This window comes from Gymnoscopelus braueri, assembly GCF_963280865.1.
Source record: "Gymnoscopelus braueri genome assembly, chromosome: 10".
NCBI lineage: Eukaryota > Metazoa > Chordata > Actinopteri > Myctophiformes > Myctophidae > Gymnoscopelus > Gymnoscopelus braueri.
The window spans coordinates 9,760,739-9,785,450 of NC_137611.1; the positions used below are offsets into that span (position 1 = coordinate 9,760,739).

The window sequence follows — 24,712 nt, forward strand, 5'->3', positions numbered from 1 at the left end:
CACACACACACACACACACACACACACACACACACACACACACACACACACACACACACACACACTCTGTTTAGTCAGATAACCCAGTTGATCACCCTTGTCTTTTTCATAGTTTTCTTACAGACTTAATTCCACTGTGAATCATGTGCTGTGATGTGATCTGCCCCTTTTTTCAGTAACATTATACAGACATTAAACTATTAAAAAAGAATAATTATTATGTATAAAAACCCATTATTATTTTAGTCCCATGCATCACTAGTAATGAAGAGCTCCAGTTGGGAGAGTTTGGTTCTGCTACTCTTGCGTCGTCTATTTTCAGACATATTGGTATGTTTTTTCCAGCATGCTGTTGTAAATAATGTAAATGTGAATAATACTGCTCAGTTCTAACCTTAAAACAAGAACAAAAGGAACGCACTTTGATTAAAAATGATAATGATAATAATAAGAAAAGATAATGGCATTATCATTGGTCCATTTGTCTCATTCCAAACCATGCCCTCCTCAAGTGTCCTTGTCATCATCAGGGTTTTTTTTGGAACATGAAATGGGTAACTAACTAACTAACTAACTAACTAACTAGCTGATTTATACTTAGTTGCATGTCGGTGTCTCACACTAAAAACAGCCCATCTGCAGCTTGTAGATCTGTTGTTTGTGGTGCGAGACACAGTGTAACCAACAATAATTCAGGCTGTGCGTGGCTGTTACATACTGCAATGGTCTATAACAGGGGTCTTCAACGTTTTCAGGCCAGGGACCCCCTAGTTGAGAGAGAGATGAAGCAGGGACCCCCTCTATAATGTATACAATTGTTTCTCAGATTAAACTTTCTTTTTTTACTTGGTCTGCTCTTTTTTCACTACTCTACACCTATACCTCTTTGCCAAAAATAGCAGATCTACAAGCTCCCAACGCCTCGCACTGCGAGGCGTTGGGAGCTTGTAGATCTGCTATTTTGGGCTAAAGTTCTCCTCAGAAAAGGGATGCTAGAGTTCAAGTGGTTAATGTAAAAAAAAAAAAAAAATCATAACACGCAAAGATTTTGCGGACCCCCTGTAGTAACTCTGAGGACCCCCTAGGGGTCCCGGACCCCCTGTTGAAGACCCCTGGTCTATAAAGTAGGGATGTCCCATATTGGCTTTTTTGCCGATATCCGATTTTCCGATATTGTCCAACTCTTTAATCTCCCGATTCCGATATGCAGGCGTTTTTTCACCAAAACTAATGTCAGGTAACGACATCACATATTATCTCCTGTCGTGGTGGTGTGGAGCATAGTAATGTGTAATATGTAAAAGGTGACCCACAACGTGCACATCAGGGTTTATTTTAACGTTGACATAATTTCAGAAATAAGCTCTTTATAGCTCTATATTCTGATAGTAATCATTTCTTAAAGACTGTGTGTTCAATAAGAGGGGTCTCCCCGTCTCTCGTTTGATCCAATCAGGAGAGAGAACTCATACAGGACACAGGATGAACAACATGAAATTGGAAGTGACGACAGTCACGACACAAGAAAATTATCAGATACAAATTATAACTGGAACACCACCAAATTTAAGCTGTTTACTGATAACTGAGAATAAAACTGGTATCCAACCTGAAAATACATTTTCAGTTTAGTAAAGATATGGGGAGACCCCTGAGAAATCTTATAGTAATAAATGACTACAAAAAATGTATAGCTTATGTTGCAGGACCACATTGGAAATATGTGTTTCATTACGTTTGTATGTGAATATCCTGGGTTTAAGTTATATTGTGATTACTTGTATTGCTTTTACCAAAATCAAATCAAATCGAATCAAATCAAGCTTTAAACTTTATTTCTTATTTCATTTTGAGAACTCACTTATAAGGAAATCCCCAGAATAAGTGAGGGCAGGGTTAATGTTAGTGTCAGCCCTAGAGGAAAGATGTGATCGGCAGGCAGGCAGACACAGACAGACAGACAGACAGACAGACAGACAGACAGACAGACAGACAGACAGAGAGACAGTGTCATGGCATTGAGTGAAGGACACTCAGCATTCAGCGTCTGTCACATGATACTTTAAGTGACTGAGGAGGATCCAGCTTCCAGACAGATGGAGTGAGTGAGACAGAGGGAACTCTACCAAAACACTGCAGGAAACCCAATAGTGCCTGGTCTCCAATCTCCCTGGAACAACACATCATCTACTGTTATTACCCTATTAAGCAGGTCTGTCAGCCACCTGAAGACATACACTGCAACTATCCTACCCCATTAAAAATAAACTGATAGACAACGGGATTACATTCTGAGACAGGACTAGATTTGAGTGTACTAAATATTTTAAAAAAAGTATTTGCACTTACACTTACTTTTGTTGGCATCCACTGAAATCCATCCAGGTGTGCGTTGCATCTCTCTTGGACTCTGATAAAGCACTTCCTGGACATTTCAACAGACTCGCTCATTCCATCACAACATCATCTTTATATCGTGTCTTAAAACTGAAACATGATTTTTGTATTGTGCTGCATTTTCTCTTGCATGTTGAAGTTCCTGAGAAGAATGACAACTTGAGAACCAATGCGTCTCTAACAGTGTGTTGGCCTGCTTTACTGCTCCTTTCTTTTACAAACTGTGAATCTGTTTATTATTCTGAGACTTGGGTTTGAGCTATGGTACTGTACGTACAGTATGTACCCTTATGGAACCAACACCCCCTGCCTCGGTTTATGGTGAACCATATGCTTTATAGTTGCATTAGCTCAGAAAGCCCACATTGTTTTGTAACGCCTGGATAAGCCTACAGTAGTTCGTGTGAAACCAACTATGGAATATTACTAATTTTCAATGAAGCATTTCCCCCCCAAAAAACTGTTTTTTGGGGGGGGGGGGACATAGTCATAGTCCCGGCCTTGAAGGCAAGGCCGGGACTATGTTTTGCACCCTGTCCGTCCGTGTGTCTGTCTGTCTGTGAGCAGCTAATCTCCGGCACTGTTGGCCCGATCGCAGCGAAACTGTGCACACACACTCCCTGGACGCCTGAGCAGAACCTCTGCCTCAAATTTTTCAGATCGGTCTGTTATAGCGCCACCAGGAGGCTGATTTTTGGAAATAATTTGTTTAAATATTACTCCTACAAATATTGTCCAAACATGACGCAATTTGGTACACATTATCTCTATAGTCAAGCGATCAAGACGGATCTGTCCGATTTTTCATATTCCATCCTGATTGACAAATTCCGAACATTGCTGGTCTACAATAACCTACCTGACCTGAGGAGCACTTTTTCTAGTTTCAGTATTATTTCACCGGCCAGCCCAATGAGAGAATGAATATTCTCATAGGTTTAAGGTTTCACTCCCTCCACTGTACCCCTCCCCCCCCTACCTACAATAGACAGTTGTAGGATTCTGAATTCTGTCTAATCTATAACAACAACAAAAACCTTCTCTTATGGCCTTCCCTGGCACAAAATCGTTTCAAATAGGGGTCCGTGGCCCGATGCATATCAACACAGGGGTCTGTGGCCTAATGTATAATGCATATAACAATTGAAAAGATATGCCAGGGACCCCCCATAAGAGAAGATTATTTTTTACGGCTCTAGCAGTGATTCTCAACCATTTTGATTTCAAGGACCCCCATTTAATGGCATTTGTATCTCTGGGACCCCAATTCATATTGTAAAATCAATGTTAATTTAACTCTGAGTGTGTACAAATTGAACCAAATGGACCCGTTAGGGTCCATTTGGTTCCATTTGTATACTCTCAGAGTTACAGACCCATAAGGGTCCATTTGGTTCCTATCCATCATTTAGCTGGGGACCCCCTGGAACCCCCTCAAGTACCCCTGGGGGTCCCCGGACCCCACTTTGAGAACCACTGGCCTAATGCATATCAATACAGAGGTCCGTGACGTTCAAATGCTTGAGAACCACTGGCTAAAAATCAGCGACAGGCGCAAAATCAAGGGCCATGTCCAGCTCAAATGTAATTTCCTGTGCAGATGGATTTATGCAGTCTGTCTGAACAAGGCTATAAGGCCTGTGATGCAAATCTGAATCTCTCCATAATCAGTTTCTTTCCATGCGTTCGTTTAGTTTTTTTTGCTGTTCAGGCTTGATAAAACCAAACCCATTTAGCTGGGCTGCCCAATATGAACATAGTCTAAAAAGTCGATCACTGACTTTCCAAATGCCACGCTGTCAAATACTGCGTTCATTGTATCAGTTTGTAACTCTGCGAGTGTCAGATTTGTACACTCGTAGAGTTAAAATGTACAGACATCCCTGAGCACCAGATATTTTCACAATGTTTGCCTCTTTCTTACTAAATATTTGACAATTTGGTATTAAAAAGCTCTTGTGACATTAAAGAGCTTCTTCACATTAAAAAGTCATTAAATTGTCACTTTAGAAATGTGCAGATACCCTGTATACACTCGTACTGTATGTTGGTTTGTTTTTCTGTTGAGTGAGAAAAACAATGTTGCACATCAAGCTTATCATCTGAGGACCCCCCAAAAAATAATTTGGGGACCCACCCTGGTGGTCGGGACCCCCGAGTTTTTGAACCATGTTGCTCTACACAGCATCATATCTGCATTCTGCTCTGGCTCGCCTTTTTCTTTAGTCTTTTTCAAACCCTGGGTTAATATATCAGTGTGCAGTGGTGGAAAAAGTACTCAAACGTTTTACTTAAGTAAAAGTATCAATACTACAATGTAGAAGTAGTACAAGTAAAAGTCTGGAATTCAAAATGTACTTGAGTAAAAGTACAAAAGTATTGGTATCAAAATGTACTTAAAGTACCAAAAGTAAAAGTACAAACATTTTGAAAATAGCCGATCTACAAGCTCACAACGTGTGAGCTTGTAGATCGGCTATTTTCAAATAGCCGATGTTTAAAATAGGGCTAAAGTGGCAAATGTATGTTTCATAATATCACAATTTATATCTGAAAAGTAACTAGTAACTAAAGTTTTCAAATAATTGTAGTGTACAATATTTTCCTCTGAGATGTAGTGGAGTAGAATCATTTGGTTTTTTTTTTGTCCTTTTCAAATGTTTTTTTGTTTGTTTTTGTATGCATCTTTAAACACGTCACAACGAGTGTCTTTTAAAAACTGCAGGTAGAGTATTGGAAATTGGAAATACTCAATTAAAGTACAAATACCTCAAAATTGTACTTAAGTAAATGTACTTGGGTTACTTTCCACCACTGTCAGTGTGTAACTGTCCGAGAGTACTACACCACATACAGTATATAACCAAATGGACTGCTTTGTCTCAGCCTGACAGAGTTATAGAACTAACAGAGGATTTGTACTGTGCAGACAGACATCATTATCCTCATCATCTCTGCATTGTGTTTCTCTGTGTCCTCTGTGCTGACGTGGGCAGCAGCCCTGTGACTCATACCTGCTCTCTGTGTGAGCTATTCCCGGAGAGGAGAGGAGAGAGGGGAGGGGAGGGGCCGACCATCATCATGATGATGATAATGATGGGGAGGGGGGGCGGAGCTCCCAGGGATGTGAGTGGCATAACAATGAGCATCCCTCCTGTACAGTGGTGTGTTCTATATCCTATTACGCTATATATGCGTAGTTAGTATGACTAGGGTTGCCAGATCTGCTCATTATAATTTCCCCGCAAGATTGTTTGAAAATAGCCGATCTACAAGCTCGAGCTTGTAGATCTGCTATTTTCAAATAGCTGATGTATATGTTAAAGTGCTCATGTGGCCCATAGTCGCTTCCTTTTGGGCTGGTTTTTCTAGACCTGGTTGCTTGTTTCTCTCACGGAATCTGGCAACACTGAGTATGACGTGCAGATCTTTTTTGGAAAAAAAAGCGTAGCCCTCTACTAGCCATCAGTGGTGTAAACTAACTAAGTGCATTTACTCAATTACTGTAACTAAGTGCATTTACTCAATTACTGTACTTAAGTAACATGTTGAGGTATTTTTACTTTAGTATTTTAACTTCTACTTCACTACATCTCAGAGGCAAATATTGTACATTTCATTCCACAAGAAGTATTTGAAAACTATCGTTACTAGTGACTTTGTAGATTTTGATTATTATTACAAAACATTAACCACTTCAGCCCTATATATATATATTTCGGCCATTTGAAAATAGCAGATCTACAAGCTCATAATGCGTCACGATGCGACGAATTGTGAGCTTGTAGATCTGCTATTTTCAAAAGTTTTTTTTTATACATTTTGAAGTTGGACATTATGCACAATGAGTACTTTTACTTTTGGTACTGTAAGTACATTTTGATACCAATACTTTTGTACTTTTGCTCAAGTACAATTGAATTCTGGACTTTTACTCTACACCACTGGGGGGGGTTGGTTGCGTAAGAGGAGGGGGGGGGGGGGGGGCTCCCAGGGATGTGAGTGGCATAACAATGAGCATCCCTCCTGTACCAGATGATGATAAGATGCTGTCCTGCTTGTTCCCATGTCTGTTTATTATAAGCGACTTTGTTGGGCTTTTCTGTAAAAGTCACTTGTAAATATCGGGTAGTTGCGGGTTGCAGTTTTTTTTGGTCTCGTTTCTAAATGTTGTTTAAACCAGTGGTTCTTAAACTGTTTCACGTCAAGGACCCCCACATTTTGTGAGCTTGTAGATCAGGTTTCTCTACAGAGAAACTGGTTGACAAGAGATATTGCATGAAGGATGAATTGCAATGTGTGGTATCGCTCAACAGCAGGGAGGGGGAACCTGGGTTCGGATCACAACAAATGTTTCAGATTGCAGCTTTCACGCTGTACTATAAACATTTTTTAAAATGATTTCAAAACAAATATAAAAAAATATTTCAGAAATTCTCTCTCTCTCTCTCTCAAAAGTGAGGGAAGACACCAAAGCTGATAAAAGTTTGGGAAACACTCGTCTAGATACCACTAGCCTGGTAAACCATCCCGGTCATCTGAATTCACAGTATGACACATGATAATGTGAATTCACATTATGACACGTGAATTCACAATTCACATTACTACACATGATAATGTGAATTCAGGCGACCGGGATGGTTTACCAGGCTAATAGACTATACTGCACCAGTGTAGACCTACAAATAAAAGTTAGTGAGGAGCAGATAGTATAAACAATACAAATAAAACCAGTGAGGACAGATATTATAAACAATACACTTTGTATTGCATGTTGACAGTATGCTCAGCTCAACCCAACGTCAGGGGGAAGAGAGAAAACAACAAAAAACTAAACAAAAAAAACATCAAGGCAATAAAACAGTCAAGTAAAGGACATGTTTTATATAAATAATAATTAAAAAATATTTATTGGAAAAGAAAAAAGAAAACCTAAATGGAGAACCCAAAAGCTAAAAAAACGATAAAACCCCCGACAACACGTAAGCGATGGATGTGCGGAGGCTTCAGTTCAGTCCATTTAAACGCTGTCCATTATAGCACCCCCTACAGCCCAGGCTCCGTACAGCATGCACAGTTGGTAAATAACACCTCAATGTAGTTTTCTTTAAATATAGAATTATTCATATCTTTGTTTATCAATCATTCCGTTTTTTTTTTTCCTTTTCAAATGTTTTTTTGTTTGTTTTTGTATGCATCTTTAAACACGTCACAATGAGTGTCTTTTAAAAACTGCAGATAGGTAACGGTTGAGATCAAAGAGAAAAGGAGTAGAGGAGGAAGAGGAGGATGATGGATGAAGATCGTCAGGGACGGGGGGACGGGGACGGGCGTTGGGTGAAGGTCGAGCTCCGTGGCGGGGCCTTCCTCCTCCTCTTCATCCTCGCTCTAAACGTCAGGTCGCCACCCCCACCCTTTTCTCTCTCTCTCCCCCATCATCTCCTCTTTCCGTCTTGCATGTCCCCTCAAGGCGTCTCTCTCAAGACCAGTGGTTCTCAAATATTCAAATTTTAAAGGACCCCCCAAAACTATGGCCAAATACCTAGTGTACCAAATGGAACCAAATGGACCCTCACGGGTCCATTTGGTTCCATTTGGTTCACTAGGTATACCCTGAAGGAGGCAGCTACCTGCCGAAACGTTGGTTTCTTTTTACTCTGCGTCCAAAAAAAATAAAATATTGGCACTTAGGCTACCTGTTTGTGCGGCCGGCCACCTTCTTGTCTCTTGAAGATCTACTATTTAGATTATTCTGCCGTGGGGGGCCGGCACCACTATAAAAGGACTTGAATTCAATGGAGGTATTTTTTTTTTTTTTTGGTCGCATTCCTAAGCCAATAATTTGATCGGGGCAATAGGGGACTCCACAGGTCGTCAGATTATTGGCTCAGGAATGAGACAAAAAATACAAAGTCTCCATGAACTGAAGGGTTCATGGGGTGTGGAATTGATAGAAAATAAGATATTTTTTGGGGGGTGAAGTACTCCTTTAAAGCGGTTAAACAGAATTTTCTTATGATGCTAAATTAACCAATTTTAATGGGGACTCCCTGGAACCCCCCTCAAGGGCCCCTGGGGGGGGACGGGAGGGGGTTCCCGAACCGCACTTTGAGATCCAGTGTTCTGGACGCCTTGAGGGACGGACGGACAGACGGACATGGAGGAGGAGGAAGGTGGGTGGGAGGTCAAAGATCAAACACTTCCACTAAATCACACACACACACACACACACACACACACACACACACAGTGTGGGCCGTTAACTAGTTACTGGTTACATTACTGTAATATTATGATGTTCCCCAGTAATTAGTAGTGTAACTTATTACCATCACTGAAACAGTAATAATATTACAGTTATTAATCCTGGTAACTTGAGTTAAATTACAACCAACGATGATGTTGTTGACCAAGACGGACTCTTATCGTTTATACGCCATAGTAGGATGTTGTTGTCACATGCAAAAAAGAAATAACTACAAGCTATCAACACGATGCAATGCAACGCATTGTTAGCTTGTAGATCCGTTCTTTTTTTTAGGCATGCACCCTCTTGCAAAATGATAATTAACAACGAGGGTTGTTGGGTTGGGAAGCAAAAGTAATATACGTCATGTAAACGTGTAATGCAACTAGTTACTCTTGACACCAAAGTAATGAGTAATGTAATATTGTAACTTTTTTAAAAGGACTAATAAGTATAACTAGTAGTCCCGTGAGCCAGACCTCCCACAATGTTCAAATGATTCCGTCATGCAGTCTGGAGCGACGGGAGCTTTGAAAATGATCAGAGGATACGCCTCCTCCCCGCGTCCGTTTCCTCTTTACAGTCGCACAAATTTGTCCCGATATAAAATGTGTATATATATATATATATATATATATATATATATATATATATATATATATATATATATATATATATATATATATATATATATATATATATATATATATATATATATACACGTATCACATTATATTCGGGGATTAATAAAGTATATCTCATCAAATCAAAATAATCGAAGCATATATTGCTTAATACTTATCAGAAATGGACATTCTAAAAATAAAAAGTAAAGATATTTTAAAATGTATTCTCGTGAACGGAAATGACGAACAGATGACAGCTTCCATTCTCGGCTTTCGGGAGGTGTAGTTCCAGACTCTATATAGCATTGGTTCTCAAACCCCCCCCACCAGGGGTCCTTGGGGGGGGGTTCCAGGGGGTCCCCAGCAAAATGTGTTAATATAACATAACAATAATTTTAACCACTTGCTATTTTTGAAAAATCGTGAAAAATTTTGCAAACCTTTGAATACATATCAATTTTTTTGCTTCTCGGGGTCCCTGGAACAAAATATTTTTTAGATGGGGGTCCGCGACAAAACGCATATCATTTTGGGGGTCCTTGACATGAAAAGGTTTGAGAACCACTGATATATAGCATTCAGGAGGTGTAGTTCCAGACTAACATGCGTAACATTCAGAGATTGTGGAATAGTTGTCTGGCTACGCGAGACTGCAGTAAGTAACTAGTAACTTGCCCAACACTGCACACCTGACCACTTCACGTCACTCTCTCATCAAACCCCCAACCACCACCACACAATCCCACCCACCATCCCTCCTCTCCATCCCTCCCCTCTTCCGCTCCGTCCGTACAGAGGATGCAGGCCAGTGGTCCAGGGGATACGGGGGGAGGAGGAGGAGGAGGAGGAGGGGGTGTAATGTCAGCAGGTTTTTGCGTAGAACTGCACAAGGACTCCAGAAAACACACGGACGGGAACGGATATCCACCTGAGAGAGAGAGAGAGAGAGAGAAAGAAAGAGGAATAAGTGGTTGAATAATGACCAGTCAGTGGTGGAAAAAGTACTCACATTATTTACTCAAGTAAAAGTATCAATACTGCAATGTAGAAATACTCTGTTAGTAAAAGTCTGGAATTCAAAATTGACTTGAGTAAAAGTACAAAAGTATTGTTATCAACATTTTTGCAGAAAACAAGCTCACAATGCGTTGCATTGCGACGCATTGTGAGCTTGTAGATCGGCTATTTTCAAATGGCCGAAATGTATATAGGGCTGAAGTGGGTAATGTACGTTTTGTAATAATAATCAAAATCTAGGAAGTAACTAGTAACTAATATGTGTCTCTGAGATGTAGTGGAGTAGAAGTAGAAGTATAGAAAATTGGAAATACTCCAGTAAAGTAAAAGTACTTAAGTACAGTACTTGAGTAAATATACTTAGTTACATTCCACCACTGATAATGACATGGCGGAGTTGGCAATAATAACAAATAGAAAGGTCAACATTTTTAGACAAAAATGTCAAAAACAATAGTGAAAATGGCGCGAGAGATGGAGGGGAGGGGGGGGGGGGGCAGAACAGAGACAGCGGAACAAGTGGTGGAATAATGAGACGGTAGAGTCGGTATAACGGCCCGCGGGGGGGGGTTGGCTTCATTCTTATTTTTTGTTTGATTTCAAATGCTAGAAACACGTGAAAAGCAGCATCTAGCACACGCAGCAGCACGGCCCAATAATACCATCATATTGAATGATCATAGAATTAACTGGGGGAGGTTCAGCAGGCAGACAGACAGACAGACTATAGGAGGGAGGGAGAGAGAGACAGACACAGAGAGAGAGAGAGAGAGAAGCGGAAGCGCGGAACCGGAAGCGCCATGAAAGACGGCCGCATTCGTACAAGCTCCGTAGCATCGCAACGTTTTTCCATCTTTTTAGTATTTTTTAGCCTTCTCTTTTTTCCCTACACCGTCGCGTGTCTAAGGAGTTATGACAGACAAGCACTTATGGACATCAGCACAGCGATTACACACAGAATTCCGGACTTTTTTGCCGAAAACCTCCCGCTCGGCTGGGGGGGGGGTGGGGTACCCTTTGTTCCGGCCGGATCAACAACATACCCCCGTCGAAAAAGACCGTGGCGGCGAGGCACTAGAGCGGGTCTTCTCGTAAGAACAACAAAACGTGGATATAAACCTGCACTGCCTTCAATCCTGCTAGCGAACGTTAGATCTCTGTGTGAATCAAGAACAGTGACCACTATGGACGACTTACTGGCGCGCGTTAAATACAACGCAGAGACGAGGAGGACCTGTGTTGTTGTGCTAACAGAGACGTGGCTAACGGAGTTAGCATCTGATTCTTCTATCACTCCTCCTGGCTTCACCGCGTATAGGAAAGACAGAGACCCTGTACTGAGCGGTAAGCAACGTGGGGGGGGAGTTTGTGCCTTGATCAACAACAACTGGTGCAAAGATGTTAAAATCCTAGACAGTCACTGCTCACCAGACCTTGAACTTTTAATCATAGCCTGCCGTCCTTTCTACCTACCACGCGACTTCAGCATCGTGATTGTAGCCGTTGTTTACATTCATCCTGGAGCTAATAAGGACACAGCTATGAGGGAATTACACCAGGCGATCAGTGCACAAGAAAATCGCCACCCGGACTGCGCAGTCATCTGCCTAGGCGACTTCAACCGGACAGACTTAAAAAAGGTCTTTCCCAAATTCCACCAGCATGTCGCCTGCAGTACCCGTGGTGACAATATTCTTGACCACTGCTACACGCCCTTCAAGGATGGATACAAAGCTCTCCGCCGCCCACCGCTAGGAAGCTCTGACCACGACGCCATCCAGCTGCTACCTGCCTACAAACAGAGGCTAAAAAGGGAGCCGGTCGTTGAGAAGGAAATCCGAATCTGGTCTGAGGACACAGACGCTATGCTACAATCCTGCTTCTACCAGACTGACTGGGGGATGTTTAAGAACGCCGCTGGGAATAACATCAACGAACTCTCAGACTCAGTCACTGGCTTTATCAGCAAGTGCATAGATGACATAGTCCCAAAAAAGACAGTTCGGATCTATCCCAATCAGAAACCATGGATGGACAGCGGAGTACGTGCACATCTGCATGAACGGGACGCTGGTTTCAAATCTGGCGACGTGGAAACGCGCAACACGACGCGCGCGGCCCTAAACAGCGCCATCAGGAAGGCGAAAAAGGCCTACACAAAAAAGATGCAAGACAAACTCAGCAGTGGCGACATCAGGAGCACATGGCAGGCAGTACACACCTTGACAGACTGCAAAACAAGAACCAGAAGCGAGGTGAACCCGCCTGCCTCCCTCCCCAACGAACTGAACACTTTCTACGGCCGGTTTGAGATCAGCTCCAACCGCGGCAGCCAAGCGGGGCCATCAGCAGCACCAGCAGAGGAGAACCCTCCTCTAACCATCTCGGAGAGAGAAGTGCGTACAGCCTTCACACGGGTCAACATCCACAAGGCAGCCGGACCTGATGGGATTCCAGGCCGGGTCCTTAAGACATGTGCAGACCAGCTGGCGGGTGTCTTCGCTGACATCTTTAACCTCTCCCTCTCCCTGGCTGTGGTCCCTGCAGGGTTCAAAATGTCAACCATTGTGCCCATTCCCAAAAAGGCCAAAGTGACATGCCTGAACGACTGGAGACCTGTTGCTCTCACCCCGATCGTCAGCAAGTGTTTCGAGAAACTGGTGAGGGAATACATCAGCTCCACGCTACCTGCCTCGCTGGATCCGTGGCAGTATGCATACCGCAAAAACAGATCCACCGACGACGCTATTGCCATGGCTCTCCACACCGTCCTCTCGCACATGGACAACAAGCTGCTGAAGGACAAATATGTACGTATGCTGTTCGTGGACTACAGCTCAGCATTCAACACCATTGTCCCAGCAATACTTGACAAAAAGCTCAGACACCTAGGGCTACACCCAAGCATGTGCGACTGGATACAGGACTTCTTGTCCAACCGACATCAGGTGGTGAGAATGGGCAGCATCACATCCGACCCCCTGACCCTCAACACCGGAGCACCCCAGGGATGCGTGCTGAGCCCTCTCCTCTACTCCCTGTACACGTATGACTGCATAGCCACACATGTCTCCAACACCATCATAAAGTACGCGGACGACACGACAGTGATAGGCCGAATCGTCAACAACGACGAGTCTGACTACAGAGAGGAGATCAAATCACTGGCACACTGGTGCCGTGAGAACAACCTCTCTCTTAACGTCGACAAGACCAAAGAACTGATCGTGGACTTCAGGAGGCCGCGGAGAGACCATGCGCCCATCCTCATCGACGGTGCTGCAGTGGAAAGGGTCAGCGAGTTCAAGTTCCTCGGAGTACACATCGAGGAGGACCTCAAATGGGAGACGCACTCCACACACGTGAGGAAAAAGGCTCAGCAGCGACTGTACTGGCTCCGCCGCCTGAAGAAGCTCGGAGTAGGACGTCGCATCCTCAGGCTGTACTACAACAGTTCTGTCGAAGGCATCCTAACAGGCTGTGTCACGGCCTGGTACGGGAACTGCACTGCCCGAGAAAAGGTCAGCCTACAACGAGTAGTGCGATCGGCAGAGCGGATAATGGGAATCGAGCTCCCAGCGCTCCAGGAACTGTACAAAAAGCGGTGCGTGGTCAAAGCCAAGCGCATCATCAAGGACAAGCACCACCCAAGTCATAGACTGTTCAACCCCCTACAACGACCGCGACCGGGCAAGGGGCTCTACCGCAGTATCAAGAGTTCCACCACCAGATTTTGGTGTAGTTTCAATCCAGCCGCTGTCAGAATGCTGAATGGGGCATAAGCCTGGATGAGTTCAGCAGCCTGACAGCAGGCGGCGCAGACTTTTCTGGCTCTTCCTGAACACACCTGTGGATTATACCAGGGACAATGACTTGGACTTTAGCCCCCCCCTCGGACACACCTGTGGACTACACCAGGTACAAATGACTTTTTGTTGCACTCCCTCATGGAGCTACATGCGGATTATACTAGGGTCAGTCCACTCTAGGTGGACACGCACTGACCTTTTGCACCTTAATCCCTTGTATAACGCACTGACTTTTTTTGGGTCTTTTTATTGTGCTCCTTAAGCACCTTAACGTCCTTGTCTATCATGCACAGTATAAGTATAACATGCACAGTACAATACATTGCTGCTATGCTCAGGCACCTTAGTTTAGTTTTTTTAGTTTTATTTATTATCTCAGGTAATTTGTAAATATGTAGATAACTTGTCTGGCCTTCTGTTGCTCTCTTGTTTTTGATCTCCTTCCCACCTGCCCCCCACCCTCTTCCTCTCCCCCCCCCCCCTCTTCTTTCTATGGAAACTAACGTTGCGATGGGAACGATGTACAAAAAAGAATTTCACCCACTTTTTTACCTTGTAAACCTGTGATGTGACAATAAAACTGATTCTGATTCTGAGAGAGAGAGAGAGAGAGAGAGAGAGAAACACATCCTGCGGCCCACTTCCATCTCATCTCAGGGTGAGTCATCGCTACAACAAATTAATACAGAGCTATCTCTCCTCTCCTCACTGCACTGCACCTCTCTCTCTCTCCTCTCCTGAAGCGCCGGAACAATGGAGGCGCGTGCGTACGTACGTGTGACACACTGCCTTGAAAAGAGCAAATTGTGGGTGTCGACTGGGAGTTCATTAAAAAAAAAACTCCTGAAAACGTTTAAAATCTGCCGTTATCTGCTCACCGTACGGTTTGAAACGCGGATGACGTTTCTTTTGTCCACAAAAACACACTTAATGGGAGACTGGCTGTAATCCAAGTCCATTGAAATCAAGGGGAAAATAGCTATACTGTTGTACTACACGATAATTTAGTGCAAATCGTTGCTACTTTTGTCCCATTTGTTGAGCTTCTAAAAAGCCAAAGTTCTACTTCGTCGAATGCCGGAAAATAGCATCCGATGTGTCGAATTGAGACTATTTTCACAAATTTAAAATGTTTTTCAAAATAAAATAAATAAAAAAGCCTAGTAAGATTCGTCATAAGGCATAAGACGCGGACCGGCAGGCAGCGGTTCAGGTAGGACACACGAAGGAGACTCTTTGTGTCTCCTACCGGAACCGCTGTCGGTTATCAAATTATTGGCTTAGGAATTGCGACAAAAAAAACAACCAACACCTTCTTAGCCTGTGTAAACAGGACAACATGGCTACCATCCTCCTAAGAAGGCGGTGGAAATGGATTGGACATGTAATCCGTAGAGAGCAGGACAACATCACCCAAACTGCCCTTCACTGGACACCAGACGGTAAACGTAAGAGAGGCCGACCCAAGAACACCTGGCGTTAGGACAGTGGAGGGAGAGCTGAAGAACCTGCATCACACCTGGGCAGTGGTGGAAAGTAACTAAGTACATTTACTTAAGTACTGTACTTAAGTACAATTTTGAGGTGTTTGTACTTTACTTGAGTATTTCCAATTTCCAATACTTTTACTTCTACTCCACTACATCTCAGAGGCAAATATTGTACTTTTACTCCACTACAATTATTTGAAAACTTAAGTTACTAGTTACTTTGCAGATATAAATTATGATATTACGAAACATACATTAACCACTTTAGCCCTACCTAGGCTATTTGAAAATAGCAGATCTACAAGCTCACAACGCGTCGCTTTGCGACGCGTTGTGAGCTTGTAGATCGGCTATTTTCAAACATTTTGGTACTTTTACTTTTGGTACTTTAAGTACATTTTGATGCCAATACTTCTGTACTTTTACTCAAGTAAATTTCGAATTCCGGACTTTTACTTGTAACAGAGTACTTCTACAGTGCAGTATTGATACTTTTACTTAAGTAAAACATTTGAGTACTTTTTCCACCACTGCACCTGGGGTTCTATAAAGTCGCTGGCCCAGAACAGACAGGAGTGGAGATCCTTTGTTGCTGCCCTACATGCCAGCCGGCATAAAGGGCAGTAAGTAAGTAATGCGACAAAAACAAAAAAATATCCATGAATTCAAGTCTCCATGAGGAGACTAATCGATAGGGGGAAAAAAAGTCATTTTGGGGGTGAACTATGACTTTAATTTGATATTCTGTTAAATTGTGTTCTTTGTGATTTTGATGGCTATTGCTTGTTTTATTTACATGTTCAAAATAACCATAAAAAAAACAAACAAAGTCCCTCACCAGGGCGGTTGTAGTTTGTATGTCTCTGTATGGGGGGTGGGGGGGTCATTGCTGCTTGCAGGTGGACAGCTTGCGTATCTTGCTGGCGGTGGAGACCCCCTTGCGCGACGGGTTGGACGAGGACGAGGAGCGGCGCTCCGCTTTGGCCTTGCTGTTCAGAGAGCCCCCCTCCGTGCCGTTCACACACAGGGGCTTCGCCACGCCGCCGCCGCGGACCTGCACCTCCTCCTCCTCCGATACTTGACCTGCAAAACAACGTGCAAAACGATGTGAGCAACAAAAATAAACCCACACAGCCTTTATTGGTATTAAAGTTCAAATCCAGGACCTATTCTTGTTACGTGTTCGGGTAGAGCTCTCGTCTTTAGACCACAATGGTCATGGGTTCGATCCCGGTCACCGCCAACTCGGTGTATAGAGTAGCACGGCTTGGGTGCAGCAAGTCGTGTGGTAAGTGCTGGGAGCTGATGGTACAGTAGTTGTTGTTGTAAGTACTTACTTATTTTTATGAATACAACATTGGTTTTAACCAATATGGAGTAAGTTACTGCATTTAAATGATCCCCACAGTTTGATACGCATTATGGGACCACAACGGAGCCCGGTTTGATAACATTTTGTCATCTTTGGGATCCTAATCTACACCGTAAGAGAGTAGATTGGCGGTGTTAATTTAAGTCAAATCATGGGTCCATTTTGTTCCATTTGGTTGGCTTGTGGGAGTGTGTGTGTGCAAAGTGTCACACCGATCGGTACAGCAGTGGTATTAGCCGTTCACAAACGGACAGACGGACGGCAGTGAAAACATAATCCCTCGCTTGGCGGGGATGGAAATCCTGAAATCACAGATCTTTTAACCCATTAAAACTGGGGAAGCATCTGTGTCCTTTTAGATATATATATATATATATATATATATATAATCTCTTGTTGGGTGGAAACCTCATACGTCCAACAAAAACAAAAAATGTAACAGTTCAACAAGTTTGAAACACGGTGCTGCAGATCTGCCACTTTTGATGCTTTTGTGTAACGCTGTAGAATGATCAAGTAGGGCTTTAATTTATGGGAAAAAAAACACAAAAAGTTGCAATGCAATGCAAACATACGTTTTTCAGAAAACTGTTAGGATTTTGAAGGCATTTGTAGAATCGGCCTCAGGTCTTAAATTAGTTAAAAACTCAATTTGTCAGCAGTACGGCTCAAAGGTCTCAAACAGACGAGACAGTAACCTGCAACACACAGGAAACCTGGTTGTTCTCATGTATTATTTGTGTGTGTGTGTGTGTGTGTGTGTGTGTGTGTGTGTGTGTGTGTGTGTGTGTGTGTGTGTGTGTGTGTGTGTGTGTGTGTGTGTGTGTGTGTGTGTGTGTGTGTGTGTTTTCGTTGTGGTTGGGTCAGTGACAAACCCACGAAACCAAAGACAAAACGGAGTCCATTAGCAATAGCGGCAGCCGCACTGCAAAACCTGACGATGAGGGGAAAACACTTAGAACACAATGGACCTAGTTTTGTGAGCTCCGTTTTCAGTAGATATTTAGTGTAGGGGGACCTTGGGAATACGGTCAACTAAGTATAGAGTTTGAGTGTTTTTTTTAACAGAGTCAATAACATATTATCTTAACCTCAAACAAACAAAAACAAACAAGAATAATAAGGGGAAATAAGAGCAGACGAAATTGGAACATGGAACACTGGAACTTTTTAACTGATGAATTATCTTTGTGGGGTTCACTTTCCTTAGTGGACAAAAAACAAATACAAAACAAAAACAACAAATGAATGCACGCACGCACACACACACACACACACACACACACACACAGATAGATATATGCACACAGGATGTGTGCATATATCTCCATATGCTATGGAGGCTGGTGTGTGTTTATGTATAAGAGAGAGAGAGAGAGCGAGCGATCTGGAACAACCATTCATACTCCCACACCGTGAACCATTTTCATGTGTTCTATTTTTAGCTGCATTCATTCATTCAGTGTGCCGTTCAGACTGAGCCGCTCCACTGAAAACCCCTCAGCACATTTTGGTACAGTGAGATATGCTCCTACAGCACACGCACACACACACGCACACACACACGCCCGCCCGCAGCTAACACTGGTCCCGCTTACCAAGCAACGGAAACAAGACCCCTTTTTTGTGCCATCCTTTTAACTGTACTGTTGACAAACTTGTTAATGACGTATTCAATCAATCAAATAAATACACACATACAGTAATATTAGGACTGAAGTGATGGGACTCCAGCTTTTCCATTAAGTGCCCAGGGCCAGCGCTAATACATACGACATTGTTATCATTATTATTTGGAGCAGCGAGACTCCTGGTGACAGAAATCGCTGTGACTTGGACACCAAAGCATTGGTGAAGCCTTGAAGGCCATTCAGAGGTTCAGATGTGTTCCTGTACTTCATGTCCTCTGCTAGTTCCTATTAACGTGTTAGATCCCATAGCCGACATGGAGGAGAAACGGATTGTAGATTTCTGACTTCTCTGTCCTTTGCGTGATCTATTCCCCATCCATTTAACCCATTCAATCCTTCTTCCTTCTTTGGCTATTCAAAAATAGCAGATATACAAGCTCATAGCGCGGCACCGAGTGCCGCACTATGAGCTTGTAGATCTGCTATTTTTGAAAAATCTTGAAAATGTGTGCAAATCTTTGAATATATTTATATTTCTTAACGCGAAAATGTGTAAGTCTTTGCTTCTGGGGGGGTTGGTGGCCAAATACATTATCTAATTTGTCTTTCTAAATCAGTGGTTCTCTAACTTTTCCAAGTCAAGGACCCCCCAAGATGATATGCATTTGGCCGCGGACCCCCCATCTCAAAATATGTTGTTCCAGGGACCCCGTATATATCTGCCATTTTTGAATAGCCAAAGAAATGTTAAAATGACACAGATGCGTTCGCGGTCGTAATGGATTAATATTCATGCAACACTTTAACCGTGTCGTATACTCTGGATCCCCATGGGAACGGCGTGGCATTTATGTGCATCTCTAAATGTCACGTGACACCAGCCTGTGACATCAGTGGTCTATGATGTACAGTATCTATCACACAAGTAGTAAATAAGCATTGGGAACCCAATGTGGTCCATAGGTCAATAACCCATCTCCTGTTTCCTTAGTGTGAGGCAGCGTGATGTACAAGTATTGTAAGTACGGTACACCTCGTCCTGGACATGACGCTATAGTACTGTATGCTGCAGGGACTCCCCCTCCCCCCCGATGTGGAGTGCCAAGCAGGGAGGCACTGGGTACTATCTATTTTTATAGTCTCTGGTATGACTTGGCCGGGGATCGAACCCTGACCTCCCCAATCTCCGGGCGGACACTCTAACCACGAGGTCGCTGAGCTGCTCTATTTTGATCTGAGCCCCACTGACACCCATTATATTATAAATATTACATATTAACCCATTAACACATCCACCGCCAAGAACGTAGTCCTACGGTCCGTTAAATCCAACTGTTAAGCGCCGAAACCGTAGTCCTACGGTCCGGGTGTTTTTTCCTTTTTTTCCGATTTTTTTTCAATTTTCTAGGGGGACCATTTTCAGTGTAACACCACCCGAAGTTGACCGGAAGTGCGATCCCGTTTTTTGTTTCCCGTCGGCCTCCATTCTAAGTCGTACACAAAAACCCCTTTAAACCTATGTAGTTTTTCATCCTCGCATTTCCCATGTTAACATAAACGGTCAGAACTCAAACATGGCGGCTCCGTTTGACACGTGGTTTTCACTGGGAGATTGACAGTGGGATGTCGCCGATGTAAACAGACCGTGTACGGCTCAATCTTAAGGATTTTAACAAGATCTATGGCGACATGAAAAAAACAAAAAAACAACAAAAACACCTTGGCACTGGTGAGTACATTATGAGATTAACCTCTGGCGGTGGATGTGTTAAGACCTGAGGCGATTCTTAAAAATGTTTTCTAAATCCTAACAGTTTTTTTTTTTTTTTTTTTTTTTTTAAATAGCCAAAGAAATCTAAAGTGACACAGATGCGTTCCAGGTCTTAATGGGTTAAGTAACACACACACACACACGTTTGTATTACTACACTTTAGGTCAGGCATTGAACAATGATGAAACTAGAAACATGCGCTCCTCAGGGCTCAGATCCTCACCAGCTCAAGTTCAGTTCTTCACTGTTTTATGGTTTAAAAAAATATATGTTTAGAGATACGTTTACAATTAGAAAAACAAATCAGGTTTGGGGGTTGGAATTTAGAGATTTCTTTTTTTAGAATGGCATTCCTAAAATTGTTGTCCTAGAATGTTAATATCCTCACAAGTATAGTAATACAAACGTGTGTGTGTGTGTGATCTTTGTACATAGAAATTGATCTATTGAAGATTCTGACTTTCAAATTTTTTTTGTTTCGATTGTATTGCTGTATTGTTGTATTGTGCTTTGGCAATGTAAACGTATGTTTTCTCATGCCAATAAAGCCCATTGAATTGAATTTGTGTGTGTGTGTGTGTGTGTGTGTGTGTGTGTGTGTGTGTGTGTGTGTGTGTGTGTGTGTGTGTGTGTGTGTGTGTGTGTGTGTGTGTGTGTGTGTGTGTGTGTGTGTGTGTGTGTGTGTGTGTGTGTGTGTGTGTGTGTGTGTGTGTGTGTGTGTGTGTGTGACGGACACACAGACCTGGCACTGTGAAGTCCTGAGTGTAGATGATCTCGTCCTCGTAGAGCTCCTCGTCGTCCTCCTCGGTGTATCCGTGCAGGTCCTCCAGGTAGGGCACTACCGTCATGCTCCTCCAGGGGTCTCTGCTCTCTGCGTTGCACGGGATGGGCACCGGGGGCTCAGAGGGGGGGTGTTTCTTACGCACCCAGCTAAGTGAAGAAAAGGTAGGTATGAGGGGGGGGGGGGGTGTTAATCAGCTTTAATGATGCTCTAAAAATGCTTTGGTAACAAAACCAAGATATCGTCGCTGTATCGTCCCTTGTATGTCCAAAAGCTTTAGCTTGACACTCTTGTCTGATGATATGAACAGGGTTGAAAACCACTGCCCTACTTCAAGGTCCATTATTTATTGGGCATTTGAGCCACGGACCACCGTCTGATGAGATTTAGCCTCTTAGGCCCAAAACTTTTAATATGTTGTTATCGTTGGATCGTTGGATTTTTCCACAATGCATTCCATGCTGTATTGATGTTGGTTCCATAGGAGAGGCAAAACGTTGATCAAAATAACAATTATTTCATTAAATAATGCAGATGTTTAACTATAATTTAACTCTTGAGAGCGTAAAGATGAAACCAAATGGACCCGTCATTTTACGCCCTCAAGAGTTAAAGATCTAAAAAGGGTCCATTTGGTTACCAACGCTCCATCATTTAGCTGGGGACCACCTGGAACCACTGGTGGTCCCCGGACCACTGGTTGAGAACCACTGGAGTGATTAAAGTGATTAAACAAAAAACATTAACACTTTTGGACATACAGGGTTTCTTTCTGACAGTGACCATAATATACAGACGTATCACCCTCCCTCCCTCTCTCACGATCTCACTCCCCCATTTCCGCCCCCTCTCTCCCTTCTATCCCCCCCCCCCCCCCCTCTCTCTCCCTCCCTCCCTCTCAACACATCACACACACGGGCATGTCCATATTTGGAAAACTGGTTACTGAGATACCGCCACACTGCCCACCCGCCAAAACTATAACTCTATATAGAGGATACTATATGTCTATCTATACACTGTACACAGCAGTTGTTAAGATGCATACAAATGACGATGCAATAGTGACTTTAGTACAAAGACATCACTCACTTGTGTTGCCTTATATGCGGTATTGAAAACCTCTTGACTGGTTCATATTCAAGCATTCCTGAAAAACAAAACAAAACAAAGAGAGATTAGGGATGTTAACGGCAGGTTTTTTTTTTACGGTCGACTCGTCGGAGGCAACTGCATAGACTGTGTTCTTGACAATTCTTTGACAATTCCTAGTCATGTCTGTTCATGAAGTTATAGTGTTATAATTAATTACGGTGTTGCTGGAATGACAGCGATATGGGGATATTATAGCTTGGCTCAAGTACATTAATCATAATGCTGAAATCCTGCATCCTGTAATATTAACCAACTGTAACTCTGAGAGAGAGTACACTCTTAACCCATTAATACCTGGAACGCATCTGTGACACTTTAGATTTCTTTGGCTATTCAAAAATAGCAGATCTGCAAGCTCGTAGCGCGGCACTCGGTGCGAAAAAATATTTTTAATATTTTTTTCAAAAAACTGTTAGAATTTAGATTTTTTTAAAGAATCGCCTCAGGTCTTAATGGGTTAAAGAGTTATGTGGGTCTGAGGTGGTGTAATGCATATCAAACGGGTCCTTGAAATGAAAACGTTGTGACAAGCACTGATTCACATTCTAACGATCCCAGAAAAAAAGATTAAAGACGATAGTCGAGAACTATACATCTCTACTGAACGTTAAGGCTGGGATTCAGGGCAGTAAATGCAGGCTAGGCTAGCATCGTGTCATCCTCAAATGAACACGTTCAGGGAATGTTAATGAATGCCTGCAATAAACCCCCCATTCATCATCAGAACACGCCAACACCTCCTCCTGCAAGGACACAACGGTATAGATGAGATACAGAGATGAAACATCCATGTTCCTGAACCACCAGCAGCAGCAGTAAAGGGCCTTAAGATCACATCAGTGTCTGGATCAGTGTTCATAACCAGTATAGTGCTGCTACTAAGCATCATTTTTTTTAGCCGTTATTTTATCGACTACTGTTTAGATTAAGAATCAACGCAAATATTAAAAATATATATAATCCACTAAATCCATTAGTCTGATGAACCACTTATTTTACGATACGTATAATGGCGTCACGCAAATAATGGTGAACATTGCCGACCTTGTACAAGCATACAACGCAGAGTGCTCTTACATGTAAATATGATGATGGCAGTGAGTCAGAGGAGGTGACTCACCACCTAAACACATGTAATGGTGGAAGGCTCTCCTGCTGCCAGGTAGAGGAGGACAGAAGGTACTGCTACAGTGATGATGGTGATGATGGTGATGGTACTGTGAGTACAGGGCTGACTGTAGTACTGTGGTACAGACAGAAGGTCCTGGTAAAGGGGCACCCCGCTTAGCCTGACACTCAGCCTGAAATTTCATTTGGTTTCACTCCATTATTCAGTCTGAAAGCCCTCTCAGTGCAGCCGTTTTCTGAGATGGGGGCGTGGCCAAAGTTGGACTCTTTGGCGATTGGTTCATACTGGATTATCCCGATCCAGATTCGCCGTACGGATTTTCAACCGAGAAAAGCCCCGCCTTCGACAGCGTCACCAGACCCTGAATGCGAGGCTAGCGATTCAGGGGGTGGAGCCAGGCTAGCACCCGCTGGCCTAGCGGTCCAAAGCTCATACCACATACGCTGGTAATACCAGCTTGACAGTGTGTCGCGGGTTCGACTCCCGATCCCGATGACCTTTGCTGTGTGTCAGCCCCCCATCTCTCTCCCCATTTACTGTCTCCCTACTGTCCTGTTAACACATACAGTGCCAAGAACGCATCGATGCGTTCTTTTGAATCCATTACTTGTGTGCCAAGAACGCATTGATGCGTTTTTTCATATTTTTTTTAAAATTTGACCCAAAGACCAAGGAGATATGACTCACAGAAGATTTAGACTCCCATCCACTTCCTTGTTAACTTAAAACTTAAAAATGCTGTATCTCGGCTCCTGAGTACTTTTTTTTTCTCAATTCAAAAAACCTCTGGCATAAAACAGCTAAAAAATATGAAATAACTCTGGCATTCAATGTGTTAAATAAAAGGCATAAAAGGCCCAAAAAATATCTTAAAAAAGAAAGAAAGAAAAAAAAAAAGTGCTGGTAAAGTGACTCTCCACCAAACAGATTACTTCAGACTACAACAACAAAAGTTGGCATTTAGTTCGGCACAAACGAGGACTCATTATTACAGGCAGCGTTGCCATATTGTGTGAGAGAAATAGAGCAACCGGGTCTAGGAAAACAAAAGCCCAAAAGAAGCAACTCAGGCCATATGAGCACTTTAAACCTATATGCATCGGCTATTTGAAAATAGCAGATCTACAAGCTCACAACGCGTCGCATTGTGACGCGTTGTGAGCTTGTGCATCGGCTACTGGTACAGTACTGATGGTAGTACTGTGACTGTAGACAGAAGTACTGGTACAATACTGATGGTAGTTCTGTGACTGTAGACAGAAGTACTGGTACAGTACTGATGG

At 43.0% G+C, this 24,712-nt stretch overlaps 2 protein-coding genes across 4 annotated transcripts in view; both read right to left on the minus strand.

Moving 5' to 3' along the window:
- Positions 1-24,712, minus strand: part of plekhj1 (pleckstrin homology domain containing, family J member 1) — a 387,353-nt gene that overhangs the window by 2,446 nt on the left and 360,195 nt on the right. The gene's annotated exons all lie outside the window — the stretch shown is intronic.
- Positions 9,381-24,712, minus strand: part of stk11 (serine/threonine kinase 11) — a 43,292-nt gene continuing 27,960 nt past the window's right edge. For all 3 annotated transcript variants that reach the window (XM_080439196.1, XM_080439197.1, XM_080439195.1), the window contains exons 9-12: positions 22,238-22,295; positions 21,107-21,294; positions 16,428-16,672; positions 9,381-10,201 (exon numbers count right to left, since the gene is read on the minus strand). In XM_080439196.1, coding sequence (XP_080295322.1) covers positions 16,473-16,672; positions 21,107-21,294; positions 22,238-22,295 — 446 coding nt within the window. In that variant the 3' untranslated portion in view covers positions 9,381-10,201; positions 16,428-16,472. The remainder of the gene's footprint in view (positions 10,202-16,427; positions 16,673-21,106; positions 21,295-22,237; positions 22,296-24,712) is intronic.